Below are 23,109 nucleotides of genomic sequence, written 5' to 3' on the forward strand. Positions count from 1 at the left end.
TACAGGTGAAAATAGATATTGAAATTATACATTCAAACATCAAGACATTGCGAGAGATCGATCCAAAAACGCGGGAAAATCCGAGCAATTCATGACTCCGAGCTGAGCACTCCAGATGACGGTGGCCAGAGATAAAGTTGATGTACTAGCCTTATCAAATGACAGCATCCAGTCCTCGCAATCCGACGCGACGGTCAGCGCGAGAGTGACGAATGAAAGAGTGTCGAACACGCGGGAAAAGACTGCCTCGTGTTCGACTCGATGCAATTCCGTTCCCTTCCATGCACAGACGGCGATAGTGGGGATAAGTGGAACCCCGAAGACTATACAAATCCGGGCAAGATAGTAACGTGTGTAGTAAAGGCGATCAGACAGGGTCCACGGGCCGCAGACGTCAGACTGTACGTCGCACTGAATCTTCTTCGACCAAGCACGAGGACGATTGATCCAAGCTCGGAGATCGAGCTTTTCCGTGATTCTTAACGAGCTTCTCGTTCCGTTCCTCGTCGAGGGAAATCGATCTTTTCCACAACGTCCATATACGTACACGCTAGCATGCCGTTCTTCAAGAAGCTGAGGAGATTCTCCAGACACAAGAGTGAGTCCTTTACGTTTTTATCCCTCTTCGTTATCGCGCGGTCCTCGACGCTACGGCGGCGGCGCGGCGCCGCCGCGGCGCTGTCAGAGGAGTCTCTTCTGCAAATGCTGCTGGGTTTTTCGAAATCTATAATTCATGGTTCAAGATTTTCTGAGAAGAAACTCTGTTTAGAACGCTAGGGTACAGTCTACGTCTTAAAAGAATTTGTGATCACTCGATGTATACAATTTTACATTTCTTCGGGGAAAGACGTTAAAAAAACCGGTTTTTTATTTTTTTCACCACGGCTCCCCGAACCAAAAATCGGAAAAAATTCATGAACAACACTTGTATCCATACACCGATACTGTAAAGATATAAATGCTGTTGCTGTCAAAATTTCGAGGTGAAGTCTGGTTTTTGGTTTCTTACAACTAGGATTTTTAACTTAAAAATCGTAATTAATTGCAGTGTGTGTATCTGGGTATTTGATACCTATTCGAATTTTTTCAGAGTACCTCGACGACACTCCCAGTCGAATTCATTTTATGCGGCAACACGCTTCCCAATTTTCCCGAGAACCATAGATCGCGCGTTATCGCAAACCGAACATCGCGAGCCAGGTGTGCACCGTAGGGATTCGCATTTAACGAGCAGTTTGCGAAGTTCGGGAGCTTCGGGGCGGCGAGAAAATCCTGCTTGACGAAGCTGAAAAACCCGACGAGCGACTGCGCGACTGCAAAAAGATTTCCCGGGCTTGTCCCCGAAGTTCGAACCTGTCCCGTCGTCGTCGTCGTCGTCGTCTCGAGAGTAATTACATTTTCGTAAGATAGCGCGACGCTTCTCGTTCGAGTTCCACGTAATGGAATTCCAACGCCGAGAGTTCAAGACCCCCAGGGACTCGAACAAGTTGCCGAACAAGCCAGGGATGTCTCGACTTCGATTCGAGAGCTAACCCCGGCTTCTTAACGTAGTTCCGAACCAGTCGCGACCTGTTCCGTTTTCTGTTTCTCACTGGGAACAGAACGAAACATGCGTTGCGCGGTATCGAATCGATGAGATGCTATAGAGATAGAATCGAACAAATTCTGCATCATTTTGTAGTGGAGTCTACAGTGGACCAGTTTTTGACAGTTATTTATAGCTGTTTTGGTTAGTACAATTTTAATTTGAACGTGTCTGATCTTCTCCATTTATTTCTGTAGCTGCTTGTTAAAGATAGATGGTCCTTTAATTATTGCATTTAATATAATGGTAATGGTTGAAATTACACCAGGCGAATTTAGATGAAACGTTTGTAATGCTAGATCAAAATGGAGCCAAGTGCTGCCACTTTATCGAGCCTGTTAATAGCTAGCTAATGGTTTGAAGTGGCTACTAAAAAATTCAAATATACTCGAAACGTTCGTAATAGTACTGGAACAAAATGTACTTTCAAATTATAATACAAGTTGATGGTTTGAACTGGCCAGAGTTGGGCAAAAATTTAATCAACGATTGACGACTAAATTTGTACTTCAATCGTTAATCGCAATTGACAATTAGTCTTCTAGTTTAGTCGTTAATTGCGGTTAACGATTAAATACTTACAATATTCATTGTTAATTGCGGTTAATGATTAAATACTTATATTAATCGTTAATTGCGGCTAACGATTAAATTTCTACTTGAGTCGTTAATTGCAATTAACGATTATTAATCGTCAATCGAATAATTGATTAATGATTAACTGCTGAAATTTCGAAATGAAATACGAAATCAAAACTGTATGAATACTGAAAAAAATGTGAACTGAATTTAGGTGTATTGTCATTTGGTCTATAATATATAATACAAACTCTATTTACGTGCTTTCATGTTTTCTTTTCGATGATTTCTTTTTTTAATCAACGATTGACGATTAACTGCATCAATCGATTGAATCAATCGTCGATTTTTCAATGATTTCTGTTTTTAATCGTACACATTAATCAATCAATCATGATTAAAATTTTAATCGATTAATGCCCAACTCTGGAACTGGCTACTAGAAAATTCAACTTTAAATGTGACATTTATAACACTGGGTAAAAAGTCCTCTAATATCGTCACCCGGTCCATTTTTGGGACCAACGTTATTTTCTACTGAACCTGACACAAATGGTAGCTATCAACTTGAACTGCTAGAAAATTTAAATTCGAATGGATCCGTTTTTTCCACTGGGTGATCCTTGCATCATCTACGACTCCAAGCACCTCCAAGCAAGGTGTAAAATTGGCGAATCGGCAAGACTCGATCGAGTGTCGAAAAGTGAAAACATTGCGTCAGATAAACCGCATCCGCGTTTGAGTACTGTTTCGCGTCGAATCATCGACGCCATAGCGGAAAACAGTGGTCAGCGATCGCTGGTGAAAGGAGATCCAGATAAAACTATAATTAAGAAGCGTTACGCGTACCTGCTGTAGAAAAACGATCAGACCGACGAAAAAGGAATTAAATTCAGAGTAGCCGCGTGCCTCGCGTTTGCGTAATGGAACGGGAGATACGACGGCGTACAAAAATCACGAGCACTCGCGTACCGCCACTTGATAATGGCACAATGGTGATAACAGTTTAATTGTGGACGTTCTGGGATGAAAGGTCGAGCCGAGGTCGATCGGTTTCCTCGATCGATTCCGCGTGTTGAAATCGTTCAATCGCATCGGAACGGTCCGCGCGCGCGAGACCGTTCCTGTCCAGTCGACTGTTTACGATCAAGAAGATTGGACTGACTATGTATTTGGCAAATACTGTCTGTCGACAACTGTTTATCGTGACTGCAATTCGGAGCTGACCGTAGCTTCGAATGTAAACGAATTCAAATGTGTAAAATGCTCGGGTCAAATCTGTCGAACGGGGGATTCAAAATGTTGATTATATTTTGCGGTCATGAACTTGTAATATATTTTTTTTATTTTCTTTTTTTCTTCTAAATATATTAAATACGAAAAATTACTTTGAATTTGTTTGGTTTGATAATGAATTTCTGAATATGACCCTTTACTATGCAGTTATATTTAACATAAATAGGGGTGGCGTTCTAAAATTTTAAGGTCCTAGATACTACAATATATTGTACCTAACCTTGTATTTTTCTTTCGATGTTGTTGTAGAGCATGAAAACCCGAATCCGACGACTACAATATAATCACACTGTTCCGATCATTCCGTTCCTGTTCCGGTATTTGATACTTTGAGAGACTAATATCTCGACTCGAGAATACATCATCATAATGGTATGGTCCGGGTAGTCGTTGGATTTGTCTCTCCATGCTCTGCAAGAACTCTAAAAGAAAAATGTAAGGTACCAATCAAACAAAAAAAAAACACCGATGACTTCGAAAAACTAAAGTAATAATAATTCCTGAACGGCCCGACGAAATAGACATTCTATTATTATTGATTTATGAAAATATCGCGCAGCGGGTCGTCGTAAAGCAGAGGAAAGGAAAGGAAAGGCCGGGAAACCGGGCTCCCCGCGGAGGAGTATCTTTGGTCCTTTATCCTTGGGCGTGGGAGGCGTGGCTCGCCGAGATAAAACGAGCGACGAACCTGCGCTACGGATGCTCCGAAACGTTGTACACCGTTCCCCCAAGAAGTTTTTTCCTCTGCTGTACGCGGGGCGACCGCCGCATCGATTTATACTACTTTTTCTCCATATTTTTTCGGGGGGAAGGAGGGACAAACACCTTCGTCGTACGGAAAATTTATTCGACTATTTCTCGTCGACTTAAGCGCCCGGGGGCTTTCGGATAGTCGGCCGTCGTCGGTGCGAATCCGCGAGGATTACGGGAAAGGACGCGCGCTTTATCGGCGCGAAGAGGTTTCTTGCCGGTGTCGGATAAATCGCGAATGTTTCATTCCGGATTGTGTTCGCGAAATTATTCGCGCTTGTCGAGTCCGGAGACGTAGATCGCCGACGCATTTTCCCGCGGCGCGGCTTATCGCTCTTCCCTCCGCGCGGATATTTATAAGCTCGATACTCTTCCGGGACGATAATAGTTTATTCCGAGATTCGCAAGCGCTTGGTGCACTTTGTATCGGTGTCACGGCGTTATGCAATTTATTTCGATGATTCGTATGCCCCGACTGGTCCCGATCCGATTGATCTTTGCTCGGCAGATCCGCGTCCGGCTCTCGTCGATATCCGAATTCACAAACCCGGTATCAACTTGGGAATCAAAGACGTAGAATCAAAGTGCTATTTTTCTTTCATGCAAACGTCGGGGTTCGTCTTCGCGATTCCTCCTCCTCTATTTGATCGAACGTTGCACGACCCTTTGCATTGTAATGTTGGGGCTCACTGGCGACGATCACTTTAAACAGAATGCATATAGAGTAAATGTACCTATATTACTGCCACTGTACGTTTTACTGAATAACTAAAATACATCGAAATGAATATTTTGCCCTAAATAAATTTGTACAATTCAATGAGAATTCCTTTTTCTTTATTTGGAAAAATATTCTTCATAAAAGGTAAAGATAAGACCATTTGTACTACTCACAAAGGTCACAACAACTCTCGAACTGAATTGTTAGAAAACATGAAGCATGAAGGATGCGAAGGATTTGCCAGAAACTCAAAAAGACCACGAATAACAGTGTTCGGATATTATTCGGAAAATGGGGGTGCAGACAGAGCTTTCGGGGAAATTTCGATTGTTCATAACAGTCGTTCTGAACAAAGGTTCTTCATAACCGTTTCACGGATGGAAATCGATATAATAACAGTTTTCAAGCGGCGAAACGCTCGTAAATCTCTCTCGCGCCCTCTGCTTCGTGCTTCCACGCCGACCGCTGTGAAAAACGCGGGCGCAGAGGGTTCCAGCAAGTGAAAAGTCGGAGAAAGAAGGCAGCCACGCATGTACGTCCTGTAATTTCTCAGGGGATCGCGAATCCGCGGTTCGTTTTGCACATTGCACAGTGCAACCACCCCTTAACGAACCTTCACAATTTTATCGACGCTGTTTCGCGAGGCCTGTGCTGGAAATTTGTCTACGATCTTTTTTATTCTACTTTCTTGAAGGTTAACGTGTTAACACTAAATCGACATCTGATGAAGTTACAGTATACTGTACTACGAAGTAATTATTGCAGATAATAAATTATTTCTCGACTTTTTTTTCTAAATTGTATTCTTCGAACTGGCGTACAGCTTCCCAATTTCAGATTCATTAGTGAAGTCATTCCAGTTTTACGCCAGCATAACGTTTTTATCCCCTTCAACTTCTTCTTCATGCACCAATCATCTTCGTCGCCTACAATATTCGCCTTATTGTCTCGATTTTATTCGGTAAAAAAGGAAAAGGGCAACAGAGAAAAACTTGCTTGAGAAAACAGTGAATTCGAAGAGGATTGTTTAAAAAGACTGTACACTCAAACGTTAATAGTCTCTGTGAAGAATTTTCCAATCACGTTATACCGAAGTCTAGTGTACATCAATTACATTCAAGAGTTTGAAACTTTTAGCACCGGATAACTTAACGCAGACCTTCCTAGGCATTCGCATGAGCTCTCAACAGTTCAACACGCCACGATGCTCGAGTATCGATTTCACCATAAGAAACCTCGTGCTTGTAACGTATCCTTAAAATTTCTACCACGAAATCATAGCGATCGTTCACCGCCTCGTCGTAAATTCGAACCAGTTTACTCGGTTTCGGTGGCCTCTGCTCTCGCATAGCCGCTGTCAGACGAGTGGCCATCGATCACTATAGCTCGCACCCTGCCCGTCGCCGTAACGATGCGGAAAGCTTCGCGAAAGGTGTGCACTGTGTGTACGCCTACGTCGAGGATTTCCAGCCGGCTAATTTTGATCGAAAACCCGCGGCTCCCCAGGGAAACAGTCGGGTGAAGAGACAGATACGCGGGATTCGCCGGAGAATAATTGCTGGGGAGCTTTCGAAGAACAATGGGACGGACGAAAGTGTGCTGGAAATGCGCCGTGACTTTTTATCCAACCACTCGTTTTACTTGTTTTCGAGGAACATCGAACTTGTCGATTTTCATAGCTGGAAAATGTTTTGACATCGACGCCCAGTCGACTAAAGTCGATTTCGAACTTTTGCGAAGTCTTAAAACTTTTGTTGTCCGACGTAGTTGAAGGTCTGAACGTGATCATCTATTCGTTTCATTATTACTTTCGAACTTCCTTTTACGCAGCCACGCAATTTGCTTTCCTGAAAAAGTAGGTTGTGCTTACATTGTGTGCTTTAATCGAAAACGAAACGAACTTTCTGGAGAACCTATGAGAACGCCAAGCACGCTTGGATTCATTTAGATTTTGTTCAATTTTGCAGGTTGTGTAGGTTTAGGGTTAAACTTTTTTGAAATGGTAGGTTTACGTTTCCTTCACACACACTTTATGATATATTTTATGAACTGATACTTTTTAAGAGAAATTATTAGAATGTCGTAAGTTTTACAAAATTTGCACGCGTTGCGAAGTATTTAATTTGAAAGCTTACTTCATCTCCATGAACGGCAAAGAGAAAACGCGATCCCCCGCAATCCCATTATCATTTTATTTTAATATTTTAGCAAATGTATCTACGTATCTTTTCTGCAGGAAAAGTGTAGTAAAAAGTTACATCTCGATCCCGAAGCTTTGCAGATGCTAAAAGCACCAAAAATTCGATCAAATACAAACTCCGACAGTGAATCTTTTATATTATACTTGTAACACTTAATTATTACATTAATAAACAAGTAGTCAGTATTGTAAATTATGTTTTATTTACTTTACTCAAATATTTAAAAGTAATTTTTACACAAAATGTCAATTTTTCCTCGTACAATAATTAATTCGCACTAGAACTGACTTCTAGACCACTGTGCGACGGGATGATTCATGCGTGTGTCTAATATTTGGCCTCGCGCGTTCGCCATCGCAGAGGAAATTAAAGGTCGCGCGGGGAGGGATGGTGGAAATTGAGCGCGGCTCGCGCAAAGAAGATCGATCCGGTCCATGCTCGATTTGCTTTTCGGTTCCTGGTGGCCCTCTGCGGAGTCTTCGTTCCCATTTCCCGTTTTCACTGAAAGCGACCCGGTGAACTGGCATCGCCACGCGTCGATCCAATTTCTTTCTCTTCAAAAGCGGCAGCCAACGGCGTTCGTTCATGCATTTTCAACTCGACACCGCGAACGTGTCGTCGGTAAATTAAATTCGCTTTTCCCCGACGCGGAAGCCGCTCTGCGATATTCTCACACCCCTGGCCACCCTCTATGTCTCCATCGACGACCTCAACCTCAACCCCCGCAGACACTGTTCGCATAATCCGTACTCCCCGTACCAACGTGGAAACGCGTCTCTCTCATCGCTGGCGGCGACACCCTTGATTCTTCTGCGGCTAACCTGCGCCGTTGGAATTTGCTAATGAGAAATTAGGTATTACGAGACACCGGATCATGTGGGAGGTTGTACATTCACGATACACAAAAGGCGGAATTACTTTTTCCTTCTCGAAACCAAGCGAGTTCGAATTCCAGCAGAAAAACGTTGTTCAATCCGCTGCAATATGATCAATTTTACCATTACTGTGATTAAAGTTGGCTTGTTGGTCATACTTTTTTAGAAGAATTAATGTTCGTGCGAGATACTTGTGTATCGATTGCAAGAAACTGGAGCGGAATAAAAATTGCTTTCGACGTCTAATCATTTTGATAAGTTGACAACCACACCATTCTTAAATTCTTAGTGATCACCTAGAAGATCTTAGCGATCACTACTAGCAAGAATAATTTAGGTGATCATGTTATGTGGTCCACCCTCTATATTTCCACGAGGGTTTCCGTGATAGCCAAACGAGATACGGTACAGAAAATACAGCGGAGTCGTGACGATATTTACTCTGTCGGAGAAACAATGGCGAGGGTGCGGCGTTTCGAGGCAGCAGCGTGTCGAAAGTATCGAATATCGATGAGGCAGGGATTCGTTTCGTGCTCGAAGAAAGTTCGGAAGAAAGGGGGCTACTGTCCTGTCGCCTCGACGATGATTGACAGGAGAAAACCGGTAGCTCTAATGTTTTTCGAGCAGCGTGGCGGCAGAAGCCGAGTTTTTGTTCGACGACGAGAAGCAAGCGCGGCGACCTTACTGCGGCGGTTTTCGTCGCCTCTCGGAGTGGCACGATCGAATGCAAACTCCGTGGAATGCAATTTAGTCGTTGCTGTAATTACGGGCGCGAAGAACGCAGCGTTATCGATCACGGATCCCCCCCAAGTTGTTTCCAGAGAAACAACTACCCTCCTTCTTCTCCTCTGCCTCCTCCACCACTTTTTCCTACTCTTCCGGAAGAAATAAAAGTGTCACAATGCCGACGGTCTCCGGCCATCGAGCGACCATGCTCGTGAGAAATGAGTATCTCGAGCACTCTGGAAAATAATCGCGAGCTTGCATTATTCACCGAAGCCAGGGACGAAAGTGGACCCATTCGTTCGTCCTCGCAAGATTTCCGGCCGCGGCAATATTTTCAACACTTTTCCGCTCGACAACCATAAAAATTCGATGAAATCGAGGCTATTTATGTCATACCACACCGACTAGGACGTCAAGGTTTCTGGTATTTAATCCTCGCCTAGCGGACGCTCTTTACGATTGCCATAACCGGATACGCCCCTTTATAAGTCATAGGATACTCTTATAAATGAATAACTTTTTTAAAATTGGACCAAACGATTTGAAATTTTTTGATGTTAGAAAGATTGGTTTACTACGTGTGTAAAAAAGTTTTTTGAAATTTCTCATACTGAAGCTTAAGAGCGACCATCCTGGAAATTAATTCATTTTTTTAGCTAGGGTGCATCGTAACTAAAAAAAACTAATTTTACCACGCTTATATTAGCTTGCCGAGTTGACGTTGTTGTTGTTGTATGCGTTAAATCTTGTAATCGAATTTTAAACCACTTCCCGATGAGCTAGAGAATGAAGCAAACATACCTCAGAACTGGATAACAATGCAATATTAAAAAACAAATTTTAAAAAACTGTGCGTTCAGGAGAAAAAAAAATTTAATATTAAGTAAAAACAATACATAAACATTCTTAGATTCGTTTAATCCTTCTACTGGTTTAAATGCATAAGATCCGCAGTCCAGTTATCATAAAGTTAGTTAAAGGGGTTAACGAAACATTTGAACGCACAAGGTAAGCAGCGAAACAAACGCTGGAAGCTTAGGTGCCGTATCTATCGACACGGAAGTGAATTTTTAATCGCCGACGCGTTCGTCCCGCCTCGTTCCCGGCGGAGGATCGAAGCCGATCGGATCCGACGAGTTTAAACCGTTGATCGCGAGCGACGTACATTTTATCGGGGCATGTCTTTCTCATGGAACAATGCCGCGAGTGCGAACACGTCTCGAGGCAGCCGGAACTAGAACCCAAAACTAGTTACCTTCGTCTACCCTTCGATCGATAGTACTCTGGCATCGCGACGAAGGGAAATTGCGGGGCGTGTCGGGAATGATCGAGGAAAAAGCTTGAGTTAAGCGATCTTCGTGCCTCGAAAATTCATTCGGCGGACTATCGGGACCCGACTTTCCGATCAGTTTCGTCCTGCAATTCCAACAAGCCACGGACTTCTCGTTTTCGAAATGGACACGCTCTTGTGTATTAACAAAACTAGGAGACAAAATGATTTGTCCAGATTTGAACATTAACCCTCCATGGGCAACCAGGCTCGTTTATCTCCCCTTTGAATTTCTATGCTTTCGATATTTATTTTTTCCTATTAATTTATTAGATGGTGCAAGATGCATTGATGCTCTCGACGCACTGGTTCGATCAATTTTTACTTAAAAGCAATTTTTGCAATGTTTTATCGTTCCAAAGTATTTAAAATATTTTCATAAAGCAAGTGAGTAACAGATTTCATATGTAATTAGATATTCAATGTTTAGTTAACTGATGTCAGTATAAATTGCAAAATTGCTTTTAAGTAAAAATTGATCGAACCAGTACGCCGAGAGCATCAATACATCATACGATCGATAGAAAGGCAAATGTATTAGGTGCTTTAGCCTGTACAAATGAAATGGTGATTTGAATATGTGTTCCAGAATTGTCCGAAATTTTTTGAAAGCGTTGAACAGTGAAAAGATTAGATGTTCGAGTTGGATTTGCGATGTTCTTTCCGAGGAACGGTCGAGTTGCAAAGGGTTAATCCATCGGAAAGCTTTGATTCGCGGCAGATGAAGTGAGAGAGAGAGAGAGGGAGAAATTGTCGAGTTTTTGTCTCTCGGTCCTCCTGAAAGCATTTCCCGGCGAACACCGCGTTCGCGTTGCCCCAGTTGGCCTGATTTCGTTTCCATCGGTAATCGGCGGCGGATGGCACGGAAACGCTTTCCCCGAGCAAATCAAATTACGAGTGTTCTCGACTCGAAACTGCACGCCGTTCTACAGGTGACGCGATATTCCTATATAATTTTATTATCGCACGGATCGGCTGGGAGCTTCTGGATGATCCGTGGCCCCTGTCAAGGTGTCGGAGATCTACGAAATCATCCACCGGACGTTGCTGGATTTATGGGAGAGTTCCTATCCTCTTTTTTATTCGTCTTTACCGGGTATCATAAACAGTCACAGTTGTGCAGAATTACAATTGAATTACTCTCCAGGAATTATAATTACATAGTAATTTAATTATATTGTAATTTATAATTCAGATCTTCATTCAATTTAATTACAATGTAATTCGTAATTGCAATTGGAGTACAATTATAAAATACTTTGTTATTATGAATTTATGGATACTTTGTTATTATTAATTTATTATGAACGGACCGAGGTCCTTTTACACAAATGTTTATAATAGAATAAACACTTAACGTAAATTACTAAGAAAGGACATACACAAAAAACTGTAGGTATAAAGGTACTGATATTATCAGTTAATCCTGCGTAATTTTTTTTTTTGAAAGTGTGTAACGGCCCATTAAAAAAATCAATACTATTATATAGAGTGTTGGAGTTCGCATAATTCGATTTGTAGGATTTATTAATCCATATGTGGATTTGCATTTAAGTGTTTGAAAACCTGCTCGAGATCTCAAAACACGTTCAGGTGCGTAAAAATTTATTTGCATAAGGAGAGAGGGACAATCTATATGGTTATTAATTAAATTAAAAATAAAGCTCTGGTCGGATACTCTTCTGCGAGCAGACAATGTTTCCAGGTTGACTATGTTTAATAGTGTGGAGTAATCGTGATCAAAGATTGACATAGGATTATTAATCTTATAAGTACAAAACCTAAGAAATTTATGCTGCACTCTCTCGAGCATGATTTCGTAATTTAAGCTATTCGGAGACCATATAACTGAAGCAAATTCCAACTAATTAAATTTCAATGTAATTCATAATTGCAATTGGCCTACAATTATAAAATAGCGTTACGTATTATGAAGGAGGACGAGAGGAATAGAAACTACGCCGCATAGACAGCAAATAAGTGTATACATATGAAAGAAAAATAAAAATATATCGCACTTCTTCAAAGTTCTGGGCTATAATTTGAAGATCTGTATTTTAATTATATTGTATTTCAATTACACATCTGATTAAAATACTTAGTAATTGAATTAATTGAAAGGTTTGTGAATGATGTAATTCAGTTACGACGTAGTTGAATTACTATATAATTGAAACACAATGTAATTCAATTGTGTAATTGAATTAGCACAACTCTGTAAACAGTTAGCTTGCGGATCTTTATGCAAGATAAACACATATCGACTGCAACAATTAGAAGTTGAATCAAAATGAACACAATTAGCCTACGGACCTTTGTGTAAAGTAAAAATTGTCTGTATCAGTTGTGAGGAAGCTAAATGAAAATTTCATTCTTCCTTTAATAATATCGATAAGATTTTCTTATCAATTTGTCATGTATTTATTACTGAACACATGAACATCCTTAAATTATTTTCGGTCGTTTTCGTCTTCTGCAGTCTACTCATAGTGGTACGTTTAATGTTAATTCGTAGTACAGGTCAACTCGCAATGTACTCCAGAATCGGGAACACAGATTTTGGCGAGGGTTCCGGTGAATTTCGCGAGAGTAAAAGGGCCATGCACTTTCGCTGGAGCGGTGCCGAGTTGTTTTTGTTTGTGCGTGTCCCATTTGCAGCGAGAATTGCCGATAAAGCGTGTTTCGAAAGCGATACGTCTCGAGCGACGCGACGGGTTTCGAAGACGATTGCGCAACGCCAAGCCTCGGAGGACGAGCTGGCGGAAAGAGATCGATCGCCGATGAACAAGCGAAAAAGAACAGGTGAATACGCGGCTGCAGGTGGACACGCGTCACGCACCGTGCACCGGCTGACGCAAGTTCGACGAGGTATCTCGCGATGCGATGGAAAGACGTGCCTTTCGCGAAAGAATTCCGGTTTCAACGAGCTATGTATATCTGCACGAATTGTTTATACATGGCCTCACTGTACAGCTATTGTACAACATTACAGCTAACATCATTATACATTCATCCATGTGTAAGATTATGATAAGAATGAATCAAAAATGTATAGGTGTAGTAAAAAGATTATAAGCGTTCAATTATTAATGGAGAATTCATTAAAGCAAAGTTTTAGCAGTCCAATATCTTGACAAGATCTTGGACCCTAAAATATTTCAATAATCGCGGAACTTCTTTGCAATTTATTATCCAAACCAATGATCGGAAAATTGATCAGCTCTTTGAAAAAATGCACTAAAAAGGAGAAAATAATTGTTTTAGACATTGGTGACTATAAATAAAAGTGTGGAGCGCTAAACTATACTGACGTAATCTTCGTGGGCGCTTCACGCTTTTATTTATAGTCACCAATGTCTAAAAAAATTGTTTTCTCCTTTTCAGTGCATTTTAATATAAGCGTGGTTTTTAAAAAGATTTTGTTATGTTTTTTTTATTTTCTACTTTTTAGTCTTTTTTAAATGGAACGCAAGATATAGTAATACGTTTGTAATACTACAAGATATGTAATATTGTCTACATTGCAAGAATTTCGACCGTACGTATCGTGTCATACCAAGCTGTTCGCTACAAAACCAATATATTTACGAAATGCTTCTTGCCATGGAGTAAATAGAAGCTGTAACACATCCATCAAGATTGACGCGTCTCAGGAATGATCTATAAACACCGCTGCAAGTGTCCCGAAGGATCACATAAACTTTCGAACTTGAAGCAGGAGGTGAAGGTATTATATCCTTCATCGTCTACTAACAAGATGCATCTCGTTCAATTCGCTTCCGCACAAATGAAACTGTTCAACTTGTTAAAACAACGCGCGTTGAGGACCATGCGGATCGTAGAAAACGAAGGAATGCAGAAAGAGAGATAGAGAGGAGACAGCGACGAAGGTAGTAATTGCGCTGAGCTCGCAAAAGGCCTCTCGGCTGACGCAAGAATGGAGATGCTGTCTAACGGCGAATTTCCTTCTGCGATTCGTCGAGTTCGCGCTTCGGAAGCTGGGAGAAACGATTGCTATCACCCCGATCTCGAACGCACATGCGACACTGGGCGACGCTCTTTCCTCTCCAATTAATCGCGACTACTCAGGTTCGACGCCATCCGTTCTCCGCTTCCATCCGGTGCTAATTATCTCGAAGGCGACCTCATCGAGCGCATCTCGAGCACGCCGACGCCGACGCCGAGTCGTCGGGGTTTATTGCACCGACTCGTCGAGACGACGTTCCGTCAGCCCCGATAGAGCACGCGAGAAAAACCGCCCTTAAGAGACTGCCCTCTCATCCCCTAACTCGCTCGAGTGTATCGACGCGTGTTGCGGTCTAGACTGGTCCTTGTTTACATTGGATCCAAAATTTTCTTACGATTTTCTCACCCCCACCCTGTAGAATGCCACCATTGATCCTGTAAGTTTGTTGGTGAAATAGTACACTGTAGCTCCAGAAACCAGAGATCAGAATAAACAATCGTGGATTAAAGTAAAAATAGTGAAAAGAACAGGAAAATTTATTTCTGATATTTTATAATATAGTACGGTCAACGAAAAGTTGTAGAGGGAAATGGAAGGAACACAATTTTTAACTTTGGGTGTTTGTTTGGACTGGTTAGGAGGTAAACATACTGAAAGTCCCTCCTCCTAGGAGGTGAGCGGGGTGCAGGGGGGCACGTAGAAGGTCCCCATTTCGGTTTTCCGTTTATATCTCGGAAACTATGCATCCTAGCGATAAGATCATTCTATACAAAATAAAAGCTGACAAAATGTGCCACAAGATTGATTGGATTCAGTTTTTCGCTATCACGCGTAGTTTCCGAGATGTCCGCGCTCAAAGTGCACTAATTGTGCTGAAGAGTTAGCTAGTCAAATAAGGCAAAAAATAAGGCAAAAATTCGTGAATTTTGAGCGCGGATATCTCGGAAACTATGCGAGATAGCGGAAAACTGGAGTCAATCTTATGACACATTTTGTCAGCTTTAATTTTATAGTTGCCGAGATATAAGCGGAAAACCGAAAAAGGGGTCCTTTTACGTGCCCCCCTGCTCACCTCCTAGGAGTAGGGACTTTTAGTATGTTTACCTCCTAACTAGTCCAAACAAAGTCCCAAAGTTAAAAATTGTGTTCCTCTTATTTCTCGCTACACCCCCCTTATAAGCATTCATTGACTGGACTACATAATATGCTTAAATACTGTTCAACTTTTTTTTCGAAACATTTTTTCGAAAAGAACAATACCGAAACTTTATTCTTCAGACCACTAATTACGACGGACAGCAAAAATTGTACGACTTACGCATTTTGAAATCGACTTTTTTCCGACGTTTTTGGGTCAAATACCCCACTCTGTGATGGTTATAAAAATAGTAGCAGACTGATCGTTAATTTCTCCGATGCTCGTGCCGCTTTAAGTTTGATCGACTCATCTTTTCACGTGATCGCCAGAAAGTTATGACACAGGAAAAGTTAAACGGTAAATCTTCGTACAGAATAAAAACGTATTCGTTCAGTTTCGATCTCCTTTAGCTGCTGTTTCGCGATTTATCTAACGGCTGGCTGTTCCTTTCCCGGGAATTAGTTTTTCGACGTTCAAAAGGCGATTCTCTCGGCGAACTTTCCGCTCCCTTTTCGTCTCGGGCTTAATCCTGTCTCGTAAAAGTGTGCAAAAATGCGGAACAACGGTGGCAGCGAGACAGTAGAGAGAAGGAGAGCGAGAGAGAGAGAGAGAGAGGGAGAGTGGCGGGGAAAATCGCGTTAGAACTTCCGAGGATCGTTATCATCCACAGGGACAGTGGAACGAAGTTTGACTCCAAGTTTCGTAGGGGTGTCTTCCGTGAAACGAGGAGACCGGATGCCGGGCTACTTACAGGGTCATGCCTAGTTAACGACCCGAAGAAACTGGATTTTTACGAATTTTTCTTACACAAACTAATAAACCCTCCTCTTCGAACGAGTAAGAAATTCGAAGGTACATATATTGTAAAACTTGTAGCAATATTCTTGCTGGAAAATCTTTAAATAAACACTATATACAATTATATCGAGGCAGAATTTTTGTTTGAAATGGCAACTGGACAGATGTATGTCAAGATATATATCATATCAATTCCCATTTCAACCTTTGTGTGCTCTAAAAATCAATAGTATACAATACATCAAGATAATTCATTTCTATCCCTAGCGAGAGGGTACTGTCACCGCACAAGCCCCTCGTTTAAAAAAGAAAAACTCCATTAATCTTCCGACAAAGACCAGCCAAAAATCACTTTCCCCTAGACAGCCAACTCTCCACAACCGTCGCCCGAAATCTCTCAAAATCCTCATATCCCTGAATCATTCAAATAGAGCGATCAACCCCGGAACGAAAACAGAAGCGGAACACCAGCAATTTAGAAAACTGCCGGCGCGATTGGCGAACGTTCGCGCGAATATTTTGCAGCAATTCTGTACGGGAATTTCGAAAAAATGGTGGAAAGAGTGTCCGATAACGTAGACCGCGAATGCGTGAAAATAATCTGCATCCTTTCGGCGTGGATCCGGTTCGGAAGCGGAAACGGGATCGGGATCGTGCGAGCGGCATGAGAGGGTTGCGGGGTGGTAAAAGGGAAAGGGGACGTGGGAATGGGAAAGGGAATGGGAACGGGAATGGGAACGGGAATGGGAACGGGAACGGGAAAGGGAACGGGACCGTGAACAGGGATGGGGATGCGCATGTACGCGACAGGGGAGCGGAATAAACTCCGTGCGGACGCGCTCACATCGCGGCGCACTGTCCTCCCGACAGCACGTTTCCACGGAGTTGTCTTTCTCTCTCTCTCTCTCTTATTCTCCCTATCTCTATCTCTCTCCCCCCTCTCTCTCTATCCGTAGGGATCTTCCACTTATCCCACGGCTCTCCGTTTTTCGTCCGCGGATTACCAGATATCCCCCTGTCCGCTCCGAAATGAAAATTTACCGGGCCGTCGGTCGCGGTCGTGACGTCGCCGTGACGTCTCGCGTGTAACAACGTCCCTCGCGGATATCGCATGCGATTAAGGTATCAAAGATCGTGCCGCGTCTCGCGAGTGACATCATCGGATCCGCCAAGATCGAGCTCTGGATCTGTGGGATTTCGTGCGGCGCTGGGCGGCCAGGATGTCCTTCTTCAAGGGACTGTGGAAGAGCAGCTCCAAGCATAAAAGTGAGTCGACAGGCTGTCGCGACGTCTCTGATCTAATCCGTGACGTCTCTGAGACGATCTACAGTATCTACGATCTACTTAATCGCTCGCGGAAACGACCGACAGCTAACGCCATCGAGATCACGATTTTCATGGGGTTTCTTATCTTTCTCTGTCTGACCATTTGATCATTATAATTGTTTGAGAATGAAAAATTTCAGGAGACGTGGAAATTGAATTGTTGTATTCTCGTTGTATTTAATGCGAGTTTCTCACTATTTTTGTTATATATGATTAGAGATTTTTTTGCCAAATAAAGATTGCCTGTATTAATTGTGAAATACTGGCGTTACGTAGACATTGATTTCTTTTCTTAATCATTTTAATCAGGTGAAAATAATGCAACAGTATGCATAAATTCTTTTTATTTGTTTTCACTGTTTTCTAGTCGGTCTACCGCATAGAATCCATAATTTACTTATGAGATTTTCCATTTTAGCGTCTATATGGAATCGAGTACATATTATTAAATTCATTAAATCGATTTGCAATTTATTAAAACACACAGTACTATATGTACATATATTATAAGCGTTTGCAGATGTATCGGAAACTATTTGTCAACGACTCTAACCAAGTTTACAGTGCTGTAAAAAGCAGAAATGTAATACAGAAGCTTTAGTTGTTCGTACGTTTTCGGGCTTGAGGTGATATTGAGCGTTTAGTATCCTTAGCCCTCTGTCCCCGTTCCGTGGTGTGTTAGGTATAGGAATGAGCCCTTTTCGGTTTTAGAGGGACATGAAACTTTTATTAACACTAAGATCACCGAGTAGTAAAAGTAAAGTGTTTGTAGAATGTTTTCGTATTCTCGATGCGAGAGACTTCGACAGATTCGTTACTAATAGTAACGAAAGTAAAGTATATACATATAAGTAGTAACCTACCCTCGCAAGTGCAGTAAAGATTAGTATATGCAACGTCCTAGAAAGGTATTTCACTCAAGATAAATTACTTTGATTTTCCTGAATTTGCGAGGCTATTGTATGAGAACAGAAAGTGTTGATGAAGCTAAATAATCTTATCATCCGCAACAAAGATCGAGTAACAGAAGATTAGCAGTGCAGCCGACGCGATTACGCGAGGCTTTCGATTCGCGGAAACGAAATTAAAGCGGATTCGAACAAGTGAAAGTCCGCGACAAGATAACGTGAACCCGCGTTCCCCGATCGAGACTTGGCCTTTGCAGCGTGATTATGATTATGCAAATTTTATGATCAGTAATCAGTGCCCCGAAGGAGGTCACATTGCGCCTATAACGCGACCCGGCATGCATTACCATAATCTTAAACGCGGCTCTCTATTACGCCGCTTATTGCGAATAATCGCGTTAACTGCCAGCACACTGCTACTGCTGCTGCTCTGCTAGCAAACTAGCTGCATCTCCCCCACGTCTCCGTTAACATTTCGCGGCGTATCGCAGCCGACAACACAACGTTATCGTTAATCATCCGCGCGTGTATCGGCGCGTAGTAAATAAGCTTTCTCGATCAGCCAGCCGAGAAAATGCAATTTCGTCAATTATCGCAGCCGACTAGAATTTCGATTAGACCGGCGGCGCGGCGCACGCCTCCGCCCTTTGAAACAGTATCTCTATCGAGTAGCCGGCCTGAAATTACTGCGGTGGCCCTTGAAACGGAGCCCCGACGATAAATTTTCTTCGTTTCGCGTTCCGCGATAACCGCTTGCACGTAAATTCGCAGCGCGAGAAAATTGCGATACGGAACGAGGAAAAAACGAGCGAGCATCGAGTCGACGCGGATCTCCTGCAATTCTTGAAATCCGCGAACGGAGAACAGCCAAGGATTCCGGCTGATATGTTTCACTCCTCATCCCTAGAACCACTGGAGAACTATAAATGATCCACTCCTGATTTTATAATCGCTGCGGATTTTATGCACTTTTGACGATAACGAGCTGCTGCAATTTTTATCTTGTTGAAATGATAAAAAATAGATTAATAATTTTTGTTGCTTTCTGTGTCTCATAATTAGATTTAAGATTAGAATAGTAAAATAGGCGAGTGTAATTTCATGTAGTGGAAAAATTCAACGTCAAGAATATCAATGCATCTTCTGAGCAGAGAAACAAATACTTGGGTCCTACAATTTTTATTTTTCATCTTGATCCATGGTCTAATGACCACAGGAAGGTTAAATATAGAAAACTTCGTCGCAATCTTAATGGAAGAAACATTCATGCAACATTTCGTATGACATGCATCGTTAGCCGACGCTGTTTAAAATCTTCATCACGACTTCAACTCGATGTTATATGGCATGGGGTTAATCGGAAAACTTGTTATCTCGCGGCGAACTTCAACGAGCAAAATTAACGAGAGTCAGCTTCCGGGTTGGCGAGGATCTCTCCTCGGGCAAGAAGCAGATTTTTTTTGCGACACCATCGGGAGCCGTTGCCGAAATTTCAAGCACCTAGCGCGGAACCAACGAGATCCCAGAGGGACGATCAAATTAATTATGCGCCATTCCGCGAACCGGTGTGTAACTAGAAATTGCACGTGGCGCGCTCATTCAAGCAAAGAATCTCTTCTCGAGTCTTGACATTCGTCTCGACATCAGCCTCTTCGTTCAATGGTTCTTTGGTTTGTGGGGGTGGGACATATCTTGATCATTTCTTCGGGGATTGACCGTTTTATGTTTTGTTAAATTTTACTGCCGAAGTTGATGTTTCTGCATTGATGTTTAAAGTCCATGTGGAATCGATTTCTTTAATAATTGGGATGAATGAAGCTAATTTGCAAAGACTGTAGGAACTTTTAAATAGTTCTTTAATTTTCTTCACTGTTCCATATTATTTTGTTAAATCGCCGCCTGAATGTAAGAACTAGGTAACTTGACATTTGGACATTTTGAATTATCTACTTCGTATTAAAGAAGAAATCAAGTAGAATTTAACGTAAATACTGGGTAGCCTATCAAAGTAATCTACAACATCTAGTGAGCAGTGTTCAAAGTAGATAAAAAATGAATACAGATTTCTATTTATGTTATAAATGGGCAACTCGACTTTAAAAAAATTTTTTTTAATCCAAAATGATGTTTTTTCATGTATTGTTCCACTTAAAATAAAGAAATATAACCAGATATTGGCATTATGTTTAAAATAACGGTCTCCCACCATAATCTTAAAACCTTAAAATACTGTTTCATCAATTTCTCTAAAATAAGGAATTGTAAGTTACGTAGTTCTTACATTCAGGCGGCCAAATGATTGACAGTTGAAAGACTTCAATTGGGATTTCATTTTCTAATATTGCGGATATCGTAAAATGAATGTTTCCAATATCTTGTTAACGGGAGCCAGGCTGTTTGATTCAATCTACAATAGAATTTAAAGAGTTACCCTGATTTAAAGGGTACTGGATCAATTAGAAGAGTCTCCTCCAATTTTCTAGAAGACCGTATTAATTTTGGCCAGGATCCCAGCAATTGTTGCCACTATGGCGTCGCCACTGTGCGAAGAAACGGCTCGGCTATTGTCATTGAGATTCGCCGGGGGATTTAAAGGAAACCGCTGGTAGGATTGCGGCAGCTGGTGCTCTGCACCGTGTCTTGGCAATTTCAGAGGAGAATCTCCACCCATCGTTTGCCCATTGTACCAACAAATTTAACCGTCAACGCGAACCAATCTGGTCCAATCATTCTGCGACCAGCGCGGCGTGGCGTGGCGTCTTCCATTAACCCTTTCTGCGTCGAGCCTGACTCGACAACGACGTTTGCACCTTAGCACTTGCCTTTAGTTGTACTACTACAACCATTGCAGTTCCATTAAATTTGTTAACAACGCTGCCATTAAGGGGTACTCAAAAACAATTCAACTTAGAATGCTCCGAACATTTTCGATGAAAAATAATTTAATTATTGTCGGACTCTTTACTGTGGATGCTCTGTAAATTTGATGTAAGGTGGAGTGGGGTAAGTCCGTCTACGGGGCAAGTTCGTTAATTGGTTATTTTTATTATAATATGAGCGAAGATTCTCTAGCTTGTATTTATTAATGCAGTATAAGTATAAGCGTTTTCCTCGCTTAAATCAACCAATGCCAAACAGTCACGTGAGAGGTACACGTACAACTTTGAGGTTACCCTGAACGTGCAATAGTTTACAATATATTCTGTGTTGTTATTTTAGGTAAGTACAACAAATATTGACGTAGTTTTACATTAAATAAATCGTTTTTATTGTATTTTTCAAATTTACTGAGAAAAACACTAATTCTAAGATGCACTTTTGCCCCATAAATATTACTACACGGGGCAAGTCCGTAGTATCACAGTGGGGTAAGTGTGTACTGTATGGGTAACTATAAAACTAAACAATATATTTAATGCAATAAGAAACATTTTATAGCAGACTTGTTAATCATTCTTTTCTTGCCCCGTAGCACTTGAAACAAGGTTCGAAAGCATTTTTAACTCTCAGAGACGGACTTGCCCCATTTTCGGGGCATTTTCATCAGTAATAACTGTGGCAAGAGTTTGATACCAAGAACGTTAAGTTTTTACATACCAGACTGGAAATGCATCAGTTTAAAGTCCAACTTTGCAAAAACAAGGGCGGACTTACCCCACTCCATTTTACTATTATTTTACAAAGACAGAGCCTCGGAAGGCACAAGAAATAAAACCACAGAAATAAACAAGACTATCGGATAAAGAAGTGAGTATCGAACTTCTTTATTCTACAGTCTTGAAATAACTCTAGCACACGAAAAATGTTTAATTTCGAAAGTTGTCTAGACGTTTCAACGAACACGATGTCGTAGCCTTCCCTGCATCCACAGTACCTACAACAGTAGTATATGTATTTCTCGACAGTTCTAAATGGGTTAGTAAACTTCCATATGGCAGCATAATTGAATTACGTTGCAGCGAGTTCTGTCACGAAAGGTAGAGAAGACATTCGACTGCAAAAGGGTTGGTCCCTCGGAATCGCGCGTGTCCGTTCAAAACCGTCCCATCGAATTTGAATATCGATGCGAATCGCGAACGGACAGTCGACCGGAATCTTCGTCGACGTCGACGCGTTTCAAATCTCGCGTATCAGGCGTCGAACGGAACCGTGACAAGCGTATTGTACCCGGAATGTTAATACGCAGCTGATTCGCCGCCATTATTCCCACACGGCCGTCAATCGTCGACCCTTTTGTTTGGCTCCGAACCGCGTTTTAATCGGCGATGTGGTCCATGGTGAATATCAACCCTCGCCCTGTTGCGCGACGGGGTCCCATATGAAGTCTTAACCGGAGTAATCAATAGACTGTGATTTATTCTTTCAACCCCTTATTGCTGCACGATTCTCTTTATGACTACAATCATTTCTTCCCCATTCCTAATGATTTTACAGACAAATTTTAAAGACAAATTCATTTCGTCCCCTAATAGTTCTTTTAATTTCAAAACAAAGTATTCCTAGATTTTTCTAATCTTTTACTGTTTTACATATATGTCCCAACGAATTTTTTCGCAAATGAATAAAAATTCGCAGCGGCCATAGTCATCAAGCCTGCAGATGCAATCGGTTTCTGTTTCACTGCGTTTGACGTTCGAAACTCAAAGCTGAAAGCTCGTAATTCCGTGTTCCATCGCGTTATCAGCAAACGGTACGGTGTAAATTCGGTGTAAATGCGGTGAGACCGAACGATTGCAGTCGGTCAAAGCCGCAGAACTGTAAATCGCACGCTTTACGAGAACGAGAACAATAAAAAACGGTTCGGTGCGCGAGACCGGCTCGAAACACGCGAACTACGGGTACGACGACTTTGTTCCCTCGAAACGGTATTAGTCGGGATTACAGGTGTACAGTTTCACGATTTGCACGA

The 23,109-nt window shown here is 41.8% G+C and overlaps 1 protein-coding gene across 2 annotated transcripts in view; it reads left to right on the plus strand.

Moving 5' to 3' along the window:
- The first annotated feature begins 349 nt into the window (after positions 1-349).
- Positions 350-23,109, plus strand: part of LOC143212303 (uncharacterized) — a 49,144-nt gene continuing 26,384 nt past the window's right edge. The window contains exon 1 of one of the 2 annotated variants that reach the window (XM_076430954.1): positions 350-598. In XM_076430954.1, coding sequence (XP_076287069.1) covers positions 556-598 — 43 coding nt within the window. In that variant the 5' untranslated portion in view covers positions 350-555. Of the gene's footprint in view, positions 599-15,017; positions 17,233-23,109 lie in introns of those variants that run through there. The other variant, XM_076430947.1, reaches the window with a different exon arrangement.

This window comes from Lasioglossum baleicum, chromosome 1 (assembly GCF_051020765.1).
Source record: "Lasioglossum baleicum chromosome 1, iyLasBale1, whole genome shotgun sequence".
Lineage (NCBI taxonomy): Eukaryota > Metazoa > Arthropoda > Insecta > Hymenoptera > Halictidae > Lasioglossum > Lasioglossum baleicum.